The sequence below is a fragment of the Chroicocephalus ridibundus genome, chromosome 1 (genome assembly GCF_963924245.1).
Source record: "Chroicocephalus ridibundus chromosome 1, bChrRid1.1, whole genome shotgun sequence".
Classification (NCBI taxonomy): domain Eukaryota; kingdom Metazoa; phylum Chordata; class Aves; order Charadriiformes; family Laridae; genus Chroicocephalus; species Chroicocephalus ridibundus.
Genome location: NC_086284.1, coordinates 106648800 through 106671275, shown reverse-complemented (window position 1 = coordinate 106671275; position 22476 = coordinate 106648800). Strand labels below are relative to the sequence as shown.

General features: G+C 40.5%; 1 protein-coding gene across 4 annotated transcripts in view; it reads right to left on the bottom strand.

Annotated features, from left to right (window-relative positions):
• The window catches only part of APP (amyloid beta precursor protein), a 223086-nt gene that overhangs the window by 142010 nt on the left and 58600 nt on the right, over positions 1-22476 (bottom strand). For all 4 annotated transcript variants that reach the window (XM_063347215.1, XM_063347206.1, XM_063347234.1 and 1 more), the window contains exon 3: positions 7734-7863. In XM_063347215.1, coding sequence (XP_063203285.1) covers positions 7734-7863 — 130 coding nt within the window. The remainder of the gene's footprint in view (positions 1-7733; positions 7864-22476) is intronic.

Below are 22476 nucleotides of genomic sequence, written 5' to 3'. Positions count from 1 at the left end.
CTTGTTCAGGCGCACCCAGCGGGGCAGGGCAGACAGAGGGGGCCGCCCTGGTACCCCTTGCACAGGAAGGGTTCTACTAGAGTCAGGAGGCCATCTTAGTTTCCCTCTTTCCTAATTTTTGAGCTCTTTTTAACCTTACTAATAGTCTTTCAGCACTACTTTTTGTGGTTAACTCATTTTATATAAAAGCACTGCAGAAAAAGCAGGAACGTGCTGTTTTTAATCCCTGAGGCACTCAGGTAGCCTGGACAGGGTTAAAAGAGACAGAAAACTTAGTCCAGCTATAGCTTTGGTCATTCAACCAGAAAACTGATTTATCTTTTCAAGCTCCTAAACATTAAAAAAAAATAAATAGAAATAATCTTTACTACAATTTGTAATTATAGATAGCTATGAAGATGACTTTCACATGTCAATGACTGCTTGCTTCCTGTGAGCTGTTCCTGAAGTGTATACACATGTTCTGTTTTCCTTTGTCCATTGTAAAGAGACAAATAATCCCCTCATTTTCAATGCTTACCTATAAGGAATTCTTTTACTGCTTCAGAAGTAGATCTGTTGAGGTATTATGTTCAAGATCTCAAAAAGTTTTTGTGTTTTGACCTTTTCCACAAATTCTTTTCTTATTAAAGCCTTACTGCAGTCACCAAACAAGTAAAACAGATGCATACCCTAAAAATGCACAGAAATACACAAGTTCAGATTTTTTTTCTTTTGGGCTTATACAAAAATAAGATGTTTTATATTTACTCTTAGTCATACATAAAGGCACATTCTGGTCACCACCAGACTGCTAATTTTGCTTTATCTCTTTACTTCAAGATTTCCATGCCTTCAGCTAGGATTTGGCTAAACCAACCGCTGAAGCGATGTTTGGCTCAAGCGAGGAGGTGGAAGCCCCCAGAAACAGATCCGTGACTGCCTAAGGAAGGTTTTTGTGCCACTGGTGGGTGATCTCATTCAGGATTTCTCTGCCCACTCCATACTTCTTCCTCCAGCTGATGATTATTTTGTCCCCTGAAACACACCAAAGGCCACTTTAATGGTTTATACAGTCCTGCTCTGTGAAGAAAATACTTGGGAAGACAGTTATAAACCATAAGGCAATACAGCTACTTAGAATTATAATAAAAAGATAAACTTGTTATTGGTTGTACTGATGCTTAACAGCCACTTCTCTCTTACGGAAGCTGACCATAAAATTCGGGCCAACAGAGTTCAGGTATATAGAGAAAACCATTACTTTTCAACGAAGCATGTCAGGGCACACTCTTAATTACGCCGCTGCACGTAAGCACATTTAAGAACACACTTGATGAACTGAGGCCCTAAAAGCTTGCCGCAATTAGTTCAGCCGCGAGGACACAGAAACAGGAGAAAACTCTGACCGCTGGCACAACGCGAAGAGCTGCCGGTACACAGCCAAATGCGGTTTTGGAGCTGGGCAGGGACCTGGCGAGGGAGCACCTGCCAAGGCTCTGCTGCAGTGGAAGGAAGCCAGTGTGTCAGGACACCTCGTTATCCCTGCAGCGCTTGTAGTTTCACCAAAAAAAAGTGTGCCTAGCCTCTGCAGGCAGGGCTTTCTCATCCACCCACCCAGCGCTATACCAAAAATACCACCAGTAGGCAGGAATATTGTCTTGTGAGGGGGCAAAGAAGAGAGATGAAATATTTCTCCCAGTGAACAGTTGTGCCTTTCATTGTGCCCAGGATTTCTCTACCCATGGTCTCCCCACTAAGCGATTCAGATTGTTAGTCTTTTTGGAGATCCTCTCCTGCCTGTCAGCTAGCGCTGTCAGAAAAACTAGACATGATGTAGTCGTGTAGGCTGAAATTAAGTGCATATTTTTATTTTAGGACAAGAGTGCATTGTGAGGCTTGTCTGCATCATTCATATGGCTGAGTGGAGACTGAGGCAAGCTGGAGGCAGATAGCTAAACTAGCAGGGACAGGAAAACTCCAATACAATTATTTAATGTCATTCTGTTCATTAGACATTGCATGGAAAAGCCAGTGGAAAGCGCTTCCAAAGTATCCAAAAGAGAAGCATTGCCATTGCGGTCAGAAATCGGTGTACTAGACAGTGAGCTGAGAGGAAAAAAAATAGCAAGTATGCCATGTAGCAGAAGTAAATAGGTATTTCGCACACTTGTGTGAAAAAATTCTTACAGTCAAAATTACAGCTACCAGATGAACCAAAAGAACTGTCAATTACATATATCCCTATTTAAATGATTCATTCCAGGCATAACCTTGGTATTTTCTTTGGTATAACTGGTTAGGCATGCGTATCAAGACTTGAGTACACCTCTTCTTCTGACATCAACAAGTGGTTAATTTCACAAGCTGCTAGAGTAATACAGCATGACAAGTTAATAAATATTTTCAAAGATGTTTTTGTTAAAAACAGAAACAGAAGCCAGCTTTCCAGTACATAACCAAACAGTAAGATGTATTTGTCATATAACCCAATTCACTTGTTTATGAACAAGTAACTGCAAGTAATCATGTTTTGATTGACAGAGGCTACATACATAATGATATTCCAATACATCTGGATCCTTCAAACGCTGCCTGAATACAGTGCATTAATACAGTATGCATTAACAGGAAAACAAAGCAGAGTCACACGTGAGTATGCAAAAGCAAGCAGCGCAGTTAACCAATGCTCTGGTAACTGCCCTTTACCCCACCTCACAGTTGTTTGCCTGCTGTGCCTACAGATCGACCCAGGAACATCTGCCTAATTTAACTTCTCCTCTCTCCAGGGCTGCAGTGCACAATGAGCAGCTAGGCTGGGGTGTATTTCACCAACAGTACATGATATGTCATCTACTCAGAAAAGTACAGGCATAGATTTATCCAAGGTATTCAAAGAGTTACAGCACAAGGATGCCTGCTCTCACCGCCAGCCGGGAACACAAGAGTGAATTACCTCATTTCATAGCCCATACTGCACAAATTGGGCAGCTGCTTTTCCTCAGGCAAGAACTGAAGAGAGGAGAGAGCAAACCACAACTGCTTATTGCCCACACTGCCCCAACACAGGCAGGAATCCTGCCCTCCCGCTGCGGCCAGTGGCAGATCTCCCCCCAACATTAACAAGGCTAGGTTTGCGGCCAGGATATTTTTCAAGAACAGCTTCCATAAAATGAAGTGGAAATCACGGGCCTCTTGGCACTGCCTGATGAAACCCTGCAGCCCGTGCCCCACAGCAAGCTTACTGTCAACATTTTGGAGGGCCTGATCTTAAAAGCACCTGCTTTTTTGTGTGCTGCAGGTGTGAAGATGCCAGCACACACACCCGACACCATGCCAAGGAAGCACTGCAGATCTTCACTCTTCTGCCAGCATGGCTCATCATCTTTGCCTAAGCACTGAAAACACATTCGTGGCTCTACATCAAGCAGTGCACTCCTCACCCTAATAGCATAATTTAACCCTTTAATCTTTGTATTATTTAAAAAAAAAAAAAACCAACAAAAAAACCCAACAACACCTCCGATCCCAGATTTTTTCCCCCTTGAAGATAACAGTCTGATACCATCATTCAAGAGACCTAAGTATTCACCTAGATTCTCATTTCTGTCATAATAGAGCTTCGAGCCATAATAAGTACACGCTAGAAGATGTCATTTTCTAAAAGCCAGAAGATAAAGATAGTTTTAAGGCAAGTGTGTTCAGAAAGGTAACTAGAATTTACTCAACAATTTTATTTTCACAAGAAGTTTCCCCTCTTCAATGAACTGAAACCGTACAGTAATCCCCTGTGTCCCTGGGAGCATGCAGTGAATATATCGATGAATCAGATTTATTGCACAAGGACATTTTCTCAAAGCTTGCAGTGTTAAGAACATTTCAAAACCCTGAGCACAGGCAAAAAATTATATCTTAAATTAAACCAGTAATGCTTTTCTTTTTTGGGTTCTATTGAAACATTTTTAGGGGGCATATTTATGTGGTCACTGCAAAGACACACAGATGATTCAAATAAGTGGCTTTCATTTTGCCTATTTAAATTATTGCTTTTATGCTTTAGTTGCATCCACTTAAGAAAATATGAAGCTGTATAATCTAATAAATCTGATTAATATTACTAAAGTATATTGCTACAAATAGCTGCAGTAACTACCATCATGCACAAGTCTCAAAGAGAAAAAAACTAATGGAGCAGCCAAATGCTGTAGCGATATGCTGCCTACACGTCTTGGAAAGCCTCAGCTGAAGACTGGGACGCAAATGGACCATGAAGATGCTCTGGCCTGAAAGCAGACACGTTTCTGTCACTCACTGTTTCTCACCTCTGTAGAAAAAAAATGTCAAGGTGGAAGAAACTATAAGCTGACTCAAGATACTGAAAGTGATTCTCAAAGCAAAGTAACATTTATAAGACTCTACCCTGCAATCAGCTGCCCGCTGCCAAACTTCCTTTAGGCATCTTAATTCTTACCAGTGTCAATGGATTTGATGGTGGTCTACATCAAGGATCTACTTGTACTAAGTTTACTGAGGAATGGGCACTGCTAGTGCCCAACTTCTGAAATTGCCCGCTAGCAGCTACCACACCAAGGATAGCAGAGGCACACGCAGAGCTGACAGGCAAGATCCAGCATTCAAAGAAATTATCTTTTAACCTTGAAGAAGTATTAGCAAGAGATAAAGGGGAAAAAACCAGCAGCTCTTAGGACTCCTTAACTCTGTAACAAATAAGATTTAGGAAAAAGTATTTGAAAACAGTTACAGTACTGCATATGGTGATAATTCATAAAAATCATACTGACCTGTTTGTGCAGGCTACAAGATTAGTTACCAAATTGAGAAGAACCAACAACATGATATTGCATAAAATTATTTTAAAAGATAATCTGTCATCAAAGCTATGAGACACCGACAGACTGAATTCAGTCAACTCCCTGCCTCTAGTCTACCCCTTGATATACAAGGCAGCTAGAGTATTCAAGGTATTTGACCACAACTTTTAGACTACAGAAAAATCAAAGTAATAAATTAAAAGGGTAACTGTCCAACAGGAAAAGTAAATGAATGGTCTTTGTTGAAACCCCCAAACTACACTTTTTTTTCCACTTCAGGAGTTCCTCTCATTTCAGAGGATCTGTTCATCTTATGACCAGCTTCACCACTATGAAGGCAGCAAGCCAACAGGAGAGGACAATGTGGGCTGCTAGCAATAGATGAACACGAAGCTGATGGGTACTAAGCAAGCCCGACTTACCATGATGGGTTCTACTCCCAGCCTCGCTTGTGGGAAAATGACCCAACTCCTCCAGCCTCCTCCTCTCATGCACTTTCACCACGCACAAGAAGTCCAACTTTAACCACACACAACAAACAGAAGGCTGTTTGATGAAGAAATGGCAAATAATGGCCATGTTCACCATTTTCCCTCCAGCGGAAGTAATTATGTGGCTACTGTTCTCACAGTGAACTCTTGGCAACATCAGTATGTAAGGCTTTTGTTTCTATGAGTTTTATTCTAGTCGGGGTCAAAAGATGAAAGGCAGTATAGGAGAACGATGACAAAAATAAATGCAGGCAGACACAACTGCGTAAGGCTCAATTACAAGGAAATTAGACAAAAAGCAGCATAGGGAGGAATTTTAAAATATAAACTAGGAGCTAAGGGCAAAGCATTAATGGGCATGAGGTGCTTACATGTCTTTAAAATTTTTGCCTCCAGTAAGCCAAGCATACCTTTCTACCTAAGACAGCAGACATTCAACTCCTCATAATTTTTCATTCAAAACCACAACTCAGGAAAGACACCTTAGAAGCCCAAGTCTAGTTCCTGACTCCTGCAGGGAACTGCATATAATCTTGTTCATAAATTTATGAACTTCCTTCTAAATTAATAGACTTCTTATTCCTTTTACCAGGAGACCATCAGAGCTCCTTACTCTTGCAGAAACTTCCTTATAATTTCCAGATTAAATTTATTCATGGCCAATTTATATTCATTTGCTCTTGTGATGACATTGTCTTTTATCTTAAATTAGGTTGTAAGTTCTCCAGGGCACTGACCAAATCTACATAAGTAGACAGTCCTGAACATAATACTTCCCTGATCATAATTCAGATCTTTGCTTATGATAACAATACAATCAATAATAAAAATTAGTTTTTATAGTTTCACTAGTCTGATCTTCTTCCATCGCATCTCTAATAAGTGCAAACGCACTCACACGGAATCTGACCAAACACATCATGATGAAGCTAGGTGTGACTGCAGTTCTGTCCCACCTCTAACAAGTTGCTTATCTGACTCTACAAGTCTATCGACGCTTCAAGCTGATGTTTTTATCTTGACTGCGGAAAACTGAAGAAAACACAGCAACAAATGGGTTGAAGAGCACGTCCCTTTTAGCATTAAAACTTTTGCTGGAAGGGACCAACTCAACTCACATAGAAGTCTGGAAAACACACAGAAAGCAGTAGGTTCCTTACCGCAGTCAGGATTCGTATTACTAGAGGCAGGTCCTTCCCCCCACCAAAAGTCTTGAATTTGGGTTCCCCTTGAACACTTCTGCTCAAAATCAACTAGTCATTCTTACCTGCAGTAGCATCAACAACGATATACTGCAGGTATAGAAACACCTATTTGTATCCATACAAACAAACATCAGATCTAGAAACTTTACCGAACAATAAAATTTCCCCGATACTTCTTAGCATAGATTTTACACATCTGCTGTTTTGGCACCTTTGACCATAGTGGTAACGTGCTTACTCTGCAGTCCTGTCTTTGTAAGCTGGCACACTCTCTTCCTGGCCATCAGGCAGAGGATGCCATGTGTTTCACCTATTCTACACAAATGAACAAAAATTCTAGAAAGATTGTGTATTTTCTGGATTTCTTTCATTATTTATTTAATGGTATAAATGGCCTGAGCTGCTTTCCACACAGCATTTTAGCTGCACTGGCTTAGTAGAAAAGCAAGTTCCAACTCTGAACTCCAGCATTTAAAGATAAAACTGGGCAGCCAATTTATCACAATTCAAATGGCAGTGTTAAAACAACATATTTAAATAGCTCATGGAATAATCTCAAGAAAAAGTTGTGCCTAGAATGTTAATGAAAACAAATTAAAACAATGCTGTTTTCTGAATGCTGACAGAAAGCTAACAGAGAAGTAAAGGTTAAGGAAAAAAAAAAGTGAAGACTGAACCTCCCTTTTACATTTGTGAATCAATTCAAAGCATCAAGGACACAGAGGGAACAGCAAGCAACCGCTACAAAAATAAAGCTGCAGGGAGAAACATGGGACTTTATAATCTAGCTTTTGCTTGCTTTCAATAAAAACAGATTCCCACTGTCTTTCACAGTAAGAGACCAAATATTAGCTATTAAAAAAAAAAATGGGGAAAAAAATGTTTATTTAGGGAAAAGACGGATAGCTTATAAGCAAAAAAACCTCTAAACTGGGCACACACACACGTCTATATGGGAGGAAAAGAGGGGAGAGGACAGATAACAAAAGTCAGGGGATTATGCAGAAGCCTGATTTGCAGTCACTCATTAAAATAGTGTCAGTAAGAGCAGGAGTATTTTCTCTGTAGCTAATGTAGTTCCAAAGGACTGAGCAATTGGACAAAACCCAACTCACAGAAGATAATAATACAGAGATATAAAAGATAGTTATGTAGACTACGTTTTTCATGAAGAGACTGAAAAAACAAAGAGCAGGAAAAAACAGACTAGAAAAACTATCACTCACCCAAACACCTGTAGGGAACCACAATGTGTGGGTGACCATTGCACTGCTTCCATCCCCTCTTGCACCAGTTCTGGATCGTAACTGGCTGGTTGGCTTCAACAACATTGGTGATTTGTAATTCAGGGTAAACCTAGCATTGAAAATATAAACAAGACAAATGTTATCACAAGTATGCACTATGGCTCACGCAATATAGTTACACGTGTTTGTAACACGGATATCACAACACAATACTCACTTTTCTATCTTCTCCCTTTTCTGCTGTATAATATATTTCAATTTACTTTATGGTATGAGTATGTGGACTTACCTGGAAAGCTGGTGTGTTTGTTCATTGGTAAAAATGTGTGGCTGCCAGCTCAATATGATGGCAGTAACAGCTGGCTGTCAAAATATTACTTGTCCAGTTATACCTGCTTAAGCTAAAGATCCCCTAGACAGGTATTCCACAGTTGACTAAAATACTCTCTCCTCCATGTCTAAGTTATCGCTGTCCTTGTAAAACTCCATATACTGGGCCTAATCTCCATACATCTAAAATTAACAGCATGCCTTTATGTTTATCTCAATCATTTTAACAAACATCGTAACTCTTTCCCACTGCAGTCTGCATTCAACAGTCTGATGAATCAGTTATTCATATTTAGGTTTACATCACCAATATAAACTTATTTCCAACTTCCCTAAATTGCCAAGATCAAAATACTATCTGCTCTTAATACTGCAATACACTTCTACACGCATAACCATGCCACCAGCAAACTAATTTATTGGCTAATTTATTGGCAAGCTACAACTTCCATCAAGCTACATATTTGGCTTTTTATCTCCTTCATTCCCTTTATCCCACCTCTCTTTTTTAATTTTACTGTCAGTAATAGCTCATCTGGTCTCTTCTGCCAAGGGCAGGTCTCTGCCACTCATCTTTTGTGCGGACCTATTTCCCAGTCACCTTCTACCAGTTCATCTACATGCACATTTCGGGTCGTTGGGAGCACATTACCTCACACTATGCTGCGGTTCATGCTGTGGAGGGATCTGAGTGCACGTGAACTGCATTCCTTATGGATAATACTTAAAACAAGAATATTGTGCTCCTGAAGCACACCTAACGGGTGGTTAGTCTATGCCACCAAGCTAGAGCCAACCAAAGCAAAGCCTGCAAAGCGCATCCAGCACAGATGCTCAGTCGCAGCTGCTTCACTCCACACTCCCAACTCTCATTGCACCACACCAGTTGCTAGCACAGCCTATGGCTCTCCCTTCTGATTTTCCAAATCAGCAACCTATCAGCCTTAACATCAAACTCAGAAGAGACTAGTTTTCCTTTGCCTTTCCTCAAGCAATCCTTACCAATTTCCAAGTATGTCAGATGTGAGAATTTCGGTGAACTGAAAACTACAGTCTACTCATACCTACCAGTGGAAAAGAAAAACAGAAATCATAAGAAGCCCGTGGAAAAATAAGTAATTGGAGATGGCCAAAAAAAACACCCTGCAGAAAAGGAATATAATCCCAGTGAGAGAGAGCTGGGTCAAGACTGGGTGAATTCTGGGAGTCCAAAACCAATTCCTGGGAAACTGATGTGAAAGAACCTCAACAGCCCTGCCCCAAGGAAAAAGGATGCATCTCAATCATGTATCTCCCCCCAGGCTCACAGCATCCCAGTGGGCTAGTGGCTCCTGCCGCTCCCCTGACCAAAGGTTTAAAATGTAACCATGGCAAAAATGAAGCAAGCAGGCTATTTAACTGCAGCTCAAGTGAAAGTTTCAAACTTTAAAAGACACTACCAAATGAGAGTACAGCCTTTTCAGATTCGAGATCAGTAGTCTTTGAATGAATGTGGCCTGGTCCACAGGCATGGTAACAACGGAAAAGTAGTCAAAGCATGATTGGAAATACTTGGAAAAAACTTCTTGCTTTCATCGAGATACAGGAAGGGGCTAAAATAAATTGTAAAATCGAGCTATATTAACAGCCGAGTGCACAAAACAAGGTACAATAACAATGTCAAGGAAATGGCTACAGAGAGAAACACTACTTAAACAATGCACTTTATGCTAAAAAGATTAAACGTTAACCTTGCCTTCTATTACAAAACAGCATTCTCTAATCAGATACCTCTTGCTTTGCCTAAGCACTTCACAGAAGCCACCTGGTATGTTTTTGCCAGCTTTGGCAACACCCTCAGCTCACTACAAGGGATGGTTAAAGCCTGTGCAGAGGCTTCAGATGCAACCTTCTCTGTTAACCCAGCACACGAGACACAGTTCACTTCAAGAAAGCCCACAGAGTAGAACTGAAAACTTATGAGTGAAAGTTTCCTGCATTCAGAAGATTGTAGCTTTGCTTTGTTCTTCCTGTCAGCAGGTGACCACAGCTGATGGTCATCATCCACATTACAAATATACCACCATTTTTACACTACTCGCAGAAAGCGGCTCCAGAGGAACTTGCTGCTCCCCCTGCTCATCAGTGCTTCAAATACTGAACTCTGAACTGAAACAGCAAGGTTGCAAATTCAAGGAATGCTCCCCTTTCCTCTTCAACCTCTTTATCTTTTCCCTTGGGTCTCTTCAGTTCCACCAAACGGGTCTGCACATGCTCACGCTCTTGACTCTTGTCACAGCACTGCCAAAATAGATTAGGATGTCACCGTGGCAGGAAATTTCACACCTCAGATGCTGTGTAAATCTTACACGGCAAGGCACCACAGCTGCCTCAAGAGCTAACAAGCAAGATGCAAGAGAAAGACGTGATTTTCTTTGGACACTGCCTTTAGCATTGTCATACTGCACTCTTCCAAGCTCATACGTCCATAGACATCACATCTGAGTAATTACAGCCCACGATCACGTAATACTGGATGCCATCATATACCATGTGCTTGATTTATCACCGTGTCACCAACACATTCTCATCGGGGACATTTTAACATTCCTCAGGGTTAAGTGTCACTTGTCACGTAAGAGGAAGTAAACGCCTTAAATGAAGACAAATAAAAAAGAATTTCACAATGGTTTGACTGGAATGTTAGAAAAGGAACTTAAGAAAAAAAAAACACCTCAAAGCAATTTATGCATCAGCAGGAACATGTACATAGCTTTAAAATGACAGAAAATAGGATTCTGATCCATGAGCAGACAGACACGCTTACTTGCTTTCCTGAGGTGAATTTCTAATGAGCAAGAGTGAAATATTACTGTAGAAACTTGCTGAAACAATAAGATTACAGGGGAAAGAAATGAATATATTATTTTTATTTTTGCTATTTCCCAAAACCACCATATTAAGTTCTGGTTAGTACAGTGTACCAAATTCTTAGTAGTTAACAGTATTCATCAAAAGCACACAAGAACAAAGAAATACAAAAAGCCTCCTCTTCTGTTTCTACATCAGTTACTAAACTCCTAATTTCCTTTGACAGCTCTCACAAAGCTCCGTCCACCCGTTACAAGAGAAAACAGGCTTGGAATTTCATTATCAATAGGTTAACGCCAGCAACGCGTATGCGCTGAGGAAAGTTCCCCTCACCAGACTTACATAAGGTATTTGCTCTGAATTGAAGTGGGACCTACTTAGTGGCACAGAAAAATGAGCCTTGTATTTATTTATAGTGTCCCTAATGAGCCACTGCTCCTTCTACAGTCAGAGTGAGCAGCTCTAGAAAGTTACAGGAGATCCAAACTTCCAACATCGTTGTAACTTGTTGCCGAGTGATTCCTTTAATTTTAAAAGAAGTGGTGGAAGAAACAGAAGTCGACATAATCTAAAAATTTTAGCTGGCAATCAAAAGCCACTGATAGATCTTAATTTACTTCCGCTTTCATTACTAGGTTTCAGAAACAAAAATGTCAAAAGTCTCTGCTGTCAGGGTACTCAGAATGTAATCTTGTTTACCAAGTCTGATGACACATGGATTTTGAATTAAAATGTACATGTGCTTAATGAAAGAAAAGAATGCACGTTTTGATCTGTCTACATACAAAGGCGGTGACAGCGCTACAACATCCTCCTCAAATACATGTTATCTAACCGGATACTCAGGATTATTTTGAAACAAATCCAGAAAAAACCAAAGAGATATGAAGTTGGGAGGCAGAGAAAACTATTAAAGCAATTAAGTGGATGGGCAGCCACCACCACCACCCCTGAGAAGGAAGGAGACCAGCCGAGAGGCCTTTGGGCATGGCGGGTGCAAGCGGATGGGTCCCCAGGCCCTTCACAAACAGGGAATGCCAGGGCAGGGAGACCATTTGAGGAAGGGCAGCAGATGCCAGCCACCAGCCAAGGCGACCTCCTGACAGTATGCTGAAGGTAGAAGGGAGGCACGGCTCCTGGGCACACAGGGAGGAGAGGCCCTTCATGGAAGACCAGGCCCAGCAGCAGGGTCAGCGTTCGGGAGGACTGGGATGAATTGGAAGATGTCCAAAGAAGAACCAAAGAGCAATGATGAGAACATGTATCCTGTGCAGAGGAAGTACTTGGCTCCAGGAATAGCTCATTCAGTATGGACAAGCCCGGCTGCAGTTTTACAAATGCCTTCAGAAATTTAAGATTAGAGAATGCCTTAATTTATCACATACGTAGCTAAAGAGAGTGAGGGGCTGAGTGCTGAGGCTGAACAACTGTGACTCCGAGGGTGTTTCTCCAAGCAACCTACCCACTACTAGAGGTTTCTCTGTCGGGGAAATGCCTACCTAACAAGGATACTCCTACTCAGCCACCGCAATGCTACTGGGAAGCATGTCCTATGAATGATGCTAGCCATCTTTGATGATCGCCCCCATCCACACAGAATCACAGACTGGTTGAGGTTGGAAGGGACTCCTGGAGGTCACCTGGCCCAACTCCCCTGCTCAAGCAGGGCCATCCAGAGCTGGTTGCCCAGGACTGTGTCCAGATGGCTTCTGAATATCTCAAAGACGGAGATTCCACAGTCACTGTGTTTAACTATTGCCAGTGCTCAAATACCAGCATTAAAATGTAACTGAAATATCTAAGATCGATCCCTTTTTTTAAATTATTATTAAAATCAATCCCTGATATATGATTATATAAATAAGCTTCTCCACCCACTCATACATGCTCAGCAGTATAAAAAAAAAATTTTTTTTGGTGCAATCTTGAAGTAAAATTTGAGCATAGTCATTATGAGACAGTCATCTCTGATGCTAAAAGACGTTTACATTTAAAAGCATTGTATTTCACCTCTTGATATTATTCATTATGCCCCTCATCTTCTACAGTAACTCAAGACCGTTCAGAATATTGCTTCTTTTATCATATTTTCAAATAAATTTTTGAAAGGTTTACAAGGTTAGTGGAGCTATTTCAATTTACTTCTGCACTTTCTATTACACAATTAAAATAACAGCAAGAATAGAAATAAGTATATATAAATCTTGAAGTAATATCATAATGTACATGGAATAGCATTAGTGGTACAGATTCATTCTTACTGCTGTTTGAACTTGAAGGGAGGATCTTTTCCTGTATATTCCAAAATCAGAATCATCATAGGGAACACGGTTATTTCAGAGTAACAAATGGTCTGAGTATGCTCTATCCATGGAAACCATTAAATGGAATACACACTTGCACATCCGCAAATGTACACACACCTTGTAAAATACAGGGTGGTGTTACACTTTAATATAAATTAAAAAAAAAAATAAAAGAAAAAATAAACAGTATCTTAGACTAAAGAATGTAAAGCATAATCAGCCTGCATCTTCATCAACAATTTGGAATGGCAGCGACCTGGGCAAGAGGCAAAAAGTATATTGTTTAAAATTAAGATGCAAAATTAACACGTAATCAATTGCCATTTTTTCATTTAAACACCTTAGTATTTTCCTCCAAAGTGCACCCCGTATCAGTTTGAATTCTGACTATTCCAAATCAGAGATGTGTATTAGTGCCACCAAACACTATCAATCTGAAGTGGACACATTTTCATACCATCATTTCCTTCTATTATTTTTCCTTAATCCTTTAGTTGTTTGCTGTACCTACTCATGATATCTTGGGTTAAATTAGATCGCACATTTGGTTTCTAGATCTTCCTTCTACCCTAAGCTTCAGCACCTGGCACAGCAAGACTTTGAAGCCAGCATGAATTAAAAAGTAATGCTCTACTCTACTCTCACAGTGCGAAAAGGCTGCTCAGACCTCCGAAAGCACATTGTCCAGTCTCTCTGCAACATGCCACTGAAGAACTGGTGATAATGCACCCCAGACCTGGCAAGTATTTATGAGCTGGCATTCTGCTTGAAATCTGTCTCAGGCAGTCAGTGACAGTACATATATTAAAAACTAAAAGCAAGATCGACCATAGAAATGCTAGAAAGGAATATTCATACAGGTAAGAGATGGAGAAGAAATCACTGCTGTAAACAGTCAGAATGAAAATTCGGGTGGTTTTAGAAGTTGCATCTTTATTATTATTATTGCAACTTGAATCATTTTAATGCTTTGATTTACTGAAAAAAAGGGGAAGATAACTCAAGCTAGGATACAGTTTGATTACATCCAGACTCTCCCCTGCCTGCTCTCCTCCCCCGCCTTCCCCCAAAAAAGGAAAAAAACCAACCAAACAAGTTGGTCTGTGGAAAAGTTTCCTTCCAACTGGACCATGCAACTTTGTAACTTGAATATTTTATACTTATAATATCAATGTTACTTTAACATTGAGAACTGTTCACAGAAATTATTAGACGATTTGCTTTTTAAAATTGTAAACAAAAATCACAAATGGGACACAGGTAACTATTTGACTCTGCTTTAAATGGACATAGAAATTTTTTTATCACTTCAATGAAGTAGTCTGCAAACAGTTACTGAAAGCATAAAAATACACACATTTAATAACCAGTATTTAGGAAGACTGTGGTCTTAAAATTGCTTGTGGAAAACATCCTTTGGCAGCAAATTGGAAGGATAGCTAAACAATGCTTCAACTATGAAAAAAAAAAATCTTCAGTTCCAGATTAACAAATTATGTTGGATCAAAGCTAGTTCTATTCCTTTGTACAGTACATCTTTAAATAAATAAATAAATAAAATCCTTTTGAAGATTTTCCTGTCAAAGGGCAGAAAGCAACCTACACAATAAAACCACCGACACAAAAGATCAGCTGCTTCCCATTATTTTGCATAGATACGTTAGTGAAGAGCAGTAACAAGCAGACACGCTGCACTCATTTTTCAAGAGTTTGGTATGTCCATGCAGAGGAAGTCCACAATAATTATGTCTGTGTGTCCATGTACAGTATCTCTGCAAGCTTTCCAATCTATGACTTCAGAAGCAGCGATGCCACAGAGTCCCAGCTGTCCCAGATCAGCTGCAGCAGCAGCATCACAAGAGCAGCAATGACACAAGCACAGCCAACCCTAAACAAGATACCCCGTTCTCAATCTTGCCATCTGTATCTGCAAAACAGGCAGATTCAAGTTATGTCTCATGTCAAAATATTCTAGTTTATTAGTGGTTTTTACAACTACTTTTCTACATTGTTATAGAGGATCTTAGTATAAGGTAATTTTGAATCTTCATCGATTAATATCCAAACTCAGAATCAGGACTTGGGAAGCATGAATTTTTGAGAGTCAGGTTATTTGGTTTACTTTCTGCTGCAAAGTCACGTAGCCTAGTCTAAAAACGTGTCAAGCTAAAAACCTCCATGAAAAAAAAAAAAAGAGCATCAAAACTTTTGTAGGAAGACTGTCCCTTGAACTCTCTTATTTACAAATATAGGAGGGAAAAAAAAGACATCAAATTGCACACACTTAACACATACAACTATGGATGCTTATTACCTTTACGCTCCCACTCACTTCAACCAGCTGCCCTAATTTTTTGCCTGTTTCTTCAGCAAATGCTGGCCCAAGTTATGATTTTTACCCCTTGCTTTGTGTGCATCTGCCCTAGCAGTAACTCTTGACTAGACGTGTAGGCTTTACCAGGTGAAACAACACTCCCTGTCACCGTAAAGCACAGTGAACCTCTGGTACGTCAGCTCCGCAGTCCTCTTGCATGGACACAGTTGTTAGAGGCATGGGTACAAGCCCTGTACCAAATCGACAAGCGAGGCGGAGAACCGAAGCCGTGCAAACTTTAGAAAGATTTCAACACGCCAACACAAAAACCACGCTATGTGTGGTCAAGTTGACTACTCCGGAGAGCCCCTGAGGTCCAAAATCTGCAGGCGGCAGCTGCTGTGTTTCACAAGAGATGAACCGTATATGGCCACGCTGGCTCATCTCCCAGCCACCACATCCTAGTCTCTTCTACTTTTCCTCTGAGTTATTATGCAGGAATAGCACTGCTCTCCTTCTGGCTAACCCATCCTCGGAGAAAGTTATGAAATATGAACTGGGCTCTCCTCATTACCAAGTAAAAGTAAAACACAGTTGCGCTTCACCTAGCGCTGCAAATACCAGGGCACTTGTGTGTTTACACGGCCAGTGTTGCCTAACGCAGGCCCGCAGCTCTCCCCATGGCAGCCCCAGGCCGGGAGCCATCACCCCTCCAGTCCAGTTCAGACACTCCCCTGGTCAACAGAAGCACATTTCCTTCTCTGCTACGTCTCTGCTGCTTCAGCTATGTCCTGCCATGCCTGACCAAGCTCAGCCGCTCACCCCTGGCTTTCTCAACCACGCAGGCACTTCTACACACAGAAGCAAAGCTGCAGGGCTAGCTGGCATCCCAGCTTTTCCCGCCATTCTCTGTAACCCAAGCAACTCTTTCACTTGCTCAAAGAGAATTATGAAGGGGAAGTCAAACCCAGCACCAGCTACATTGGAGCACTTTACAAATTCACTGTCATTGGCCAACCTGAGAAAGAGCAAGGTGACAAGAAGGAACAGCTCTGCCCCGTACCGCAAGTCCCAGGTATCTGCTTCTGCAACTTAATCAGCATAACATCTCGGGTATTTGCACTAATTCCCAGATGTCACTCGGGAAGAGAGCACCCTTTTAACCCTGCAGTTTAAAAGAAAAGCAGTTAATCCTTAAAAGCAAAGCCACACCCTATTACTTAGAGCAAATAATTAATCCCAGGCTGAGTGTCTCCCAAAGTTGCCAGAGAATTTTTATTTTTTTTTTTTTAAATTCAACCCTGAGGACAAGTTTCCAAAGAGAATACTTCCTATCTTCAGACACATCACCTATCATCCATCCATAACATCCTTCAGTTTTTAATGTCTGCGGCCTCACTAGCTATCTGGGTCAGCCCTCAGCCTCATCTAGGAGTTTCACATATTGCTCTCAAAACTATTTCTTAGGGCCCATCTGACAAATCATCCTCCTCCCTTACCACGTCTCAGCTGCTTCACTATTACACACAAAGCTGCTGTTCAAGAGTTTCCTGCCATGAAACCCACCCACTATTCCCACTCCTTTCACACCAACTCTTGCCTCTCCAATCCACTCATCCCGGCATCCTATTAATTCCTGTTTCCAAACTGTCTGCCCACCCTGCGACTCTTAAGCCCCGTGCTGAGGCAAATGCTCTGTCCTCTTCTCCTATGCATCTTTTAAACCTCTTCACCTTTTCCTCCAAGCACACAAAGCCAGCATACATTTCAACACTCAGACTAGTTTTCTTCATTACTGATTCTATCCTATGGAAAAGAAAAAACAAACAAAAAACGCAGGTGTGCGTGAGGAGATAATGAACCTTCTAGGCACTGTCCACAGATGGGGGGAGGAGATGGAGGCAGAGAGGGAGAAGAGATCAAGATGTTGCTGCATTTTCACTCCTGGTCATGTGAACATGCACTCACTGCTTTTCTATGTGAATAGGGTATATAGAAAATCCTGGTACAGTATCCCAAGTGCTTTTGGTCTTGAGAGTGGTAGAAACACGAGCTGGTTTTAGTACAGTGGCCGATTAGGTTGGTTCCCCCACAAAAAGCTTCATATGCATACAATCTCTTCTCTTAAAAAAATTCCTAATGTGCTTTTTATCTGGAATTGCATGGCAGACTGCCAGTTACCTTGCAATTAAAGCAATGAGAAAAAGCGCCAGACATGAGGCAGCCTGCTCAACCCTAATTCACACACAGGGCTCTGTGCATTAACACAGACTTAACTGAGCGCTCGCACACTGGCTCTCTCTGTGTGCTTCCCTCTGCACACCGGGAAGGCAGAAGCCTACGTATGCAGAAAATAAGGCTGCATGGTCAACCACATTCTCCTCACTGCCTTTTAAGTCCTTGATTTTGTAACGCAAATATGTTTGCATGCAATAAGAAAACCAAACCAAAAATCTTAGCCCTGCCAGGCAAATTCTGTTTACCACATCAGGTCTCTAAGGTCTCTCCTGTCTAATTACGGAGGATATCCAGCTGGTCGTACTGTAAAACCTCAGAGTGAACAGGGATGAACTTACGGTCTCTTCTAAGCTGCTTCCCTGTCCACCTTAAGCACTTACCAGTTTAAATGCAACAAGCACTTCTATTTCACTGTAGGCAGAAATTTTTATCCACAGAGAGACAGCAAAGTCTGCTTTGCCATGCCACCATAAGCCCGTTCGCATTTTTACTCTGCTCAAGTACAAACACGGAAGATGAGACCGCATCTGCCTGTTACTCTACAGCACCACCAGAAGTAGTTTTGGTTTTAGGGTTGCTTTGTTGGCACGGGTTTTTTTTCTTTGCTTTTTTTGTTTGTTTGTGTGTTTTTTTCTAATTGAATTTCTGCAGGAATATGGTTAAGTATTACAGCAGTGAGACAGAATAACATCCTAATCAAATTAACAGGATATTATTATCTCAAAGTAACATATCACATATAAAGGATAAGGACTGCTGTTCTCCCAAGAGGGAGAAAATAGACAGTCAGAAACAGAAGTAGTTCAAAAAAAAAAAAAAAAAAGAGAGAGAAAGACAAGGAAAGGAAAAAAAATCCTCCTTTAGGCATGATAGAAGATTTTGTCCATCCCGTTACTTTTTAAAAGGTTGCCTGAAGCACTGTGTCACCATATCAAGGAAGGTGGGACAGTGTAAGCAGCTGGAGAGCCTGCATCTGTTTTTCCATATTCTCCCGCAGGCTGCTATCCCTCTGACAGCACATATCCGCGGAAGGAAGGTGAGGCATAGTCCTCTCCTGGCAGCCACTCCTTCCTTGATCACATCAATATATGATATATCAGTGATCTGTGTAAGACAACTAATATACAATGAGGGTGTTCAAACGAAACTGTGTTGGCTACAGTACCAGCATCCAAGGGACTGCAATAAAGGCTCAGCCTCTGCCCTGGATCCTCAGGAGCAGTCCTTAGTAGCACTATTTTTTTTAAAAAAGCAAATATTTAAAGAAAAAGAACAAAACAAAACAAACCCCAAACAACAAAACCTGACCTTTCTTTTTGTTGTATTATCATCATTATGAAATACTGTATTTCATCTCAAGCATGATACGTTTCGAAAAGGTCTGGCAGGGAAAGAATCAGATCTTCTGCCAGCAATTTCTGCCCAAAGATGGGGTACCGTTTTGAAGGCATGAAATTTAGCAGTTTAATAGCTTTGTGAAAATTACTACACGTGTAAAGTTACAAATTCCTTTTCCTCAGGTTTTGAGATAAGTCATCAATATAAACAGGCTATAATACACATTTTAAATCATCAAATTACCTACCTGAAGTTTCACAAGCTTCACCTAAAGAATTCTCCCACCTCTGTCAAATGGGAACATATGGGACTGTGAGTTTGTTGAGTAGATCGCAATACAAAACAGACTTAAGCAGTAGCATAAATCTACAAAAAAATACTTGAAAAAATATAATTGTTCTCTATTCAATTATTTCCAAGTTCCACTGCTTATGAAGTGACCTACTTTATGTTGTCCTCAGGCCATGGAAGAACTGTCACAAAGTAACAGGCCTGGGAACTCATTTTTAATAATCTAATTAATTTATGCATTCTTGAGTTTACTGCGGAACTAGCCAAAGGGTAATTTATTAATCTAAGAGCCTAGATTCAGTTGTATGCATGCCCTGAGACACAAACGCGGCTGTGATTTCCCTTTTCATGAAATCAACTTCAGGCTCTAGTACCAAGAATGTGAAGTGGTAATGTAAGGCCGTATTCTGAAACGGTGCTCATACTCCACCATCCAGAATACGAGAAAACCATGCCTGGTTTAGTCCTGTAGTGAAGGCAATACACAAAAAGTCTGGTAAATCTGTAAGTTAGAAACAGACTACCTGATGTTCTAAGATACAGTGTGACCTTAAAAAAGAAAAAAAAAAAACCAAAAGTTGAATATGAGGAACAAAGCTATAACTTTGCACATCTGCAGAAAACATTCAGATCAGTAACATTTCTTGTTAGTGAATGGCACAGGAATGTACATTCAGTGTTTTGTATTTCCATGGTGGTCGGTCCTTTGAAACAGGACATCTATGGAAATTACTAGAGTAGCTCTAGAATGACGCTTTTTTTTTTTCTTTTAAATCAAGCAGTAATATTTTTTTTAATAATTCTTGTTCTTATGCATGAGATATACATTATACAGACTACAGCTTTAAAATAAAAACACAGAATATTTAGTGTCAGTATAAAATAGAAGTTTCCTTCCTAAAGAAATCACATCCTTCTTCACAAATATTTATAAATTTGTGTTTTTCTTCAAGTTCAGTCTTTCTCATAACATCTGGTCCAAAGTAATCAGAACTGCTTCACCACTGTCTCACACGGATATAGTTATTCTGCCTGCAAATTGCTCTCTTAGGATAGTAATCTGGAGAATACCTGAGTGATGATAAATCAGGCATTCCTTACTTCTGTTACCAATATTAACTATATCTCAGAGTAACTGAAGTTCACCATCAAGACACATCTATAGAAACTGTCACTAAGCATTTTCTGAAGCCCTACCTGTTCAAGGGAACTGCAATTTGGAGCTGCTACCAAGACAGAAGTTCATTTAGTTTTTTACATTTCACATAGGTCAGTGATTCAAAATAGGGGAAATAACAATGCTCCAAATCACAGACAATAAATTCCAGTACTGCAGTCTGAAAGTTGAATAAACTGAACAAGCGTACTTCAGCCTGATTCACATGGACTTATTCATGATTTCATTTTAAACTTGCATTATACGTTAATCTGAAATAATTTTCAAATGCAGAAAAATCCTTATGATACAAATGTTTGTACAAAGATATGCCTCCTGCAACCATTAAACGAATTTACTGAGAAGCAAACTATTAGAAACATTTCAGGAATTTGGACACTACACTTAAGGAGACCAGAAAACTTCCATAACACTTTCACTTGCTTCATGTATTCAGCTTTGAAGTAAGGATATTTTCAAAGAAACATTTTTTTTCAGCCTTTTTTTTTTTTTTTTTTTAACTCTTCTTTCCTCATCCTCCCCTCCCTTTTAATTACTGCTGTCTTTTGTGAACTCCCACATAACCAGCTTCTTTTGAGTCAGGGAAAACAGAAAAACTAAACAAAACCAATAACCCAAGGAAGTGTTCAGTTTTTCAAACAAGAAACTATATTAAAAAGTTGAATGCATTTTCACAATTCTTTTCCAAAGTAATGAAGAACTTTATAAAAGAAGAATAAAATGATGCATTATAAACATCGCTGAGACTTCTGCAGAAATTTGCTTCACATTTCCATGCTGGGAAAAGAGAGGGTGCGGGGGGGAGGGGGGAAATGCCAATAAAGGGCAGTGCAAACACCAGGCAATGGAGGTCTCAGCAGGTCACACAAAGAAGGAAATCTGCTGAGGAAGCAGCTCATACATACATGGTGCAAATTCTGCTTTACACTGAACAGGATTTACTGCTCATGTCTTTGATAACACTCACAAAGCATTACTGAAAGCTAATGTCCAATAGGATATTAAGAAATCTTCATTAACTATTAAAAGTATTATGGCTCCTAGATCACTTAGAATTCATTTTTACTCATAAATTGCACTTACTGTTTCACTAATTCTGCTTCATGACATTTCAAGTACCCAGGGTGACAGGAGAAGAGAAGAAGGGTACAGAGAGGTCTGTAATGACTGTCCCCTGCAGATGTCTTTGCAACAAAGCTTGGAAATTTGTCCAAGAAAGATGTAAAAATTCTGGCTTATTTTAGTAAACTTGTTGGCGCCTTCATTTCCAGTTGCTAAATTGGACTGAAAACCCAACTAATCCCAATTTTCCGCTAAGTATTGTAGCTGCTAAAAGAAGCCATCATCCTGAGGCCGAGAATGATGCCCATGTGAGTATTTAACAGGAGGACCTCCCACCCATCTTCCCTTTTGAGAACAAGGGCTTTCAGCAAACTATCCCTCAGATGAAGCTGTGCCCTGGAGTCCACGGGCGACTGCCAGTTTGAAAGCAAAGCAAGAAGTGAAGTGGCCATCATCATCTGTGCCTTTACCATAAAGCAAAGTGCGCTACCATCCTTTTTCTACAACAGACTTCCACGTCTGCTGGGCTGCACACACACACACACCCCACCTGTAGCGGACTGAGTTAGGCCATGGGTCTGAAACATGCAGTGTCCCCCAGGGCAATTCAGCTGCCTGACACTCTACGTACACTCTTTTTTTAGTAAAATCATAATATCTTATTACTGTTTTTTCAGAGTGAAACCCACGCAGCAGAAAATCCGTCTCTGTTGCTGCATTACTGCAGGAGACCCACCTGGCTTGCTTTATTTCCCATCAGTGAGAACACACAAGGTGGAGCTCATGGCCCCTCAGCCCCACGCTCCACCATAGCAC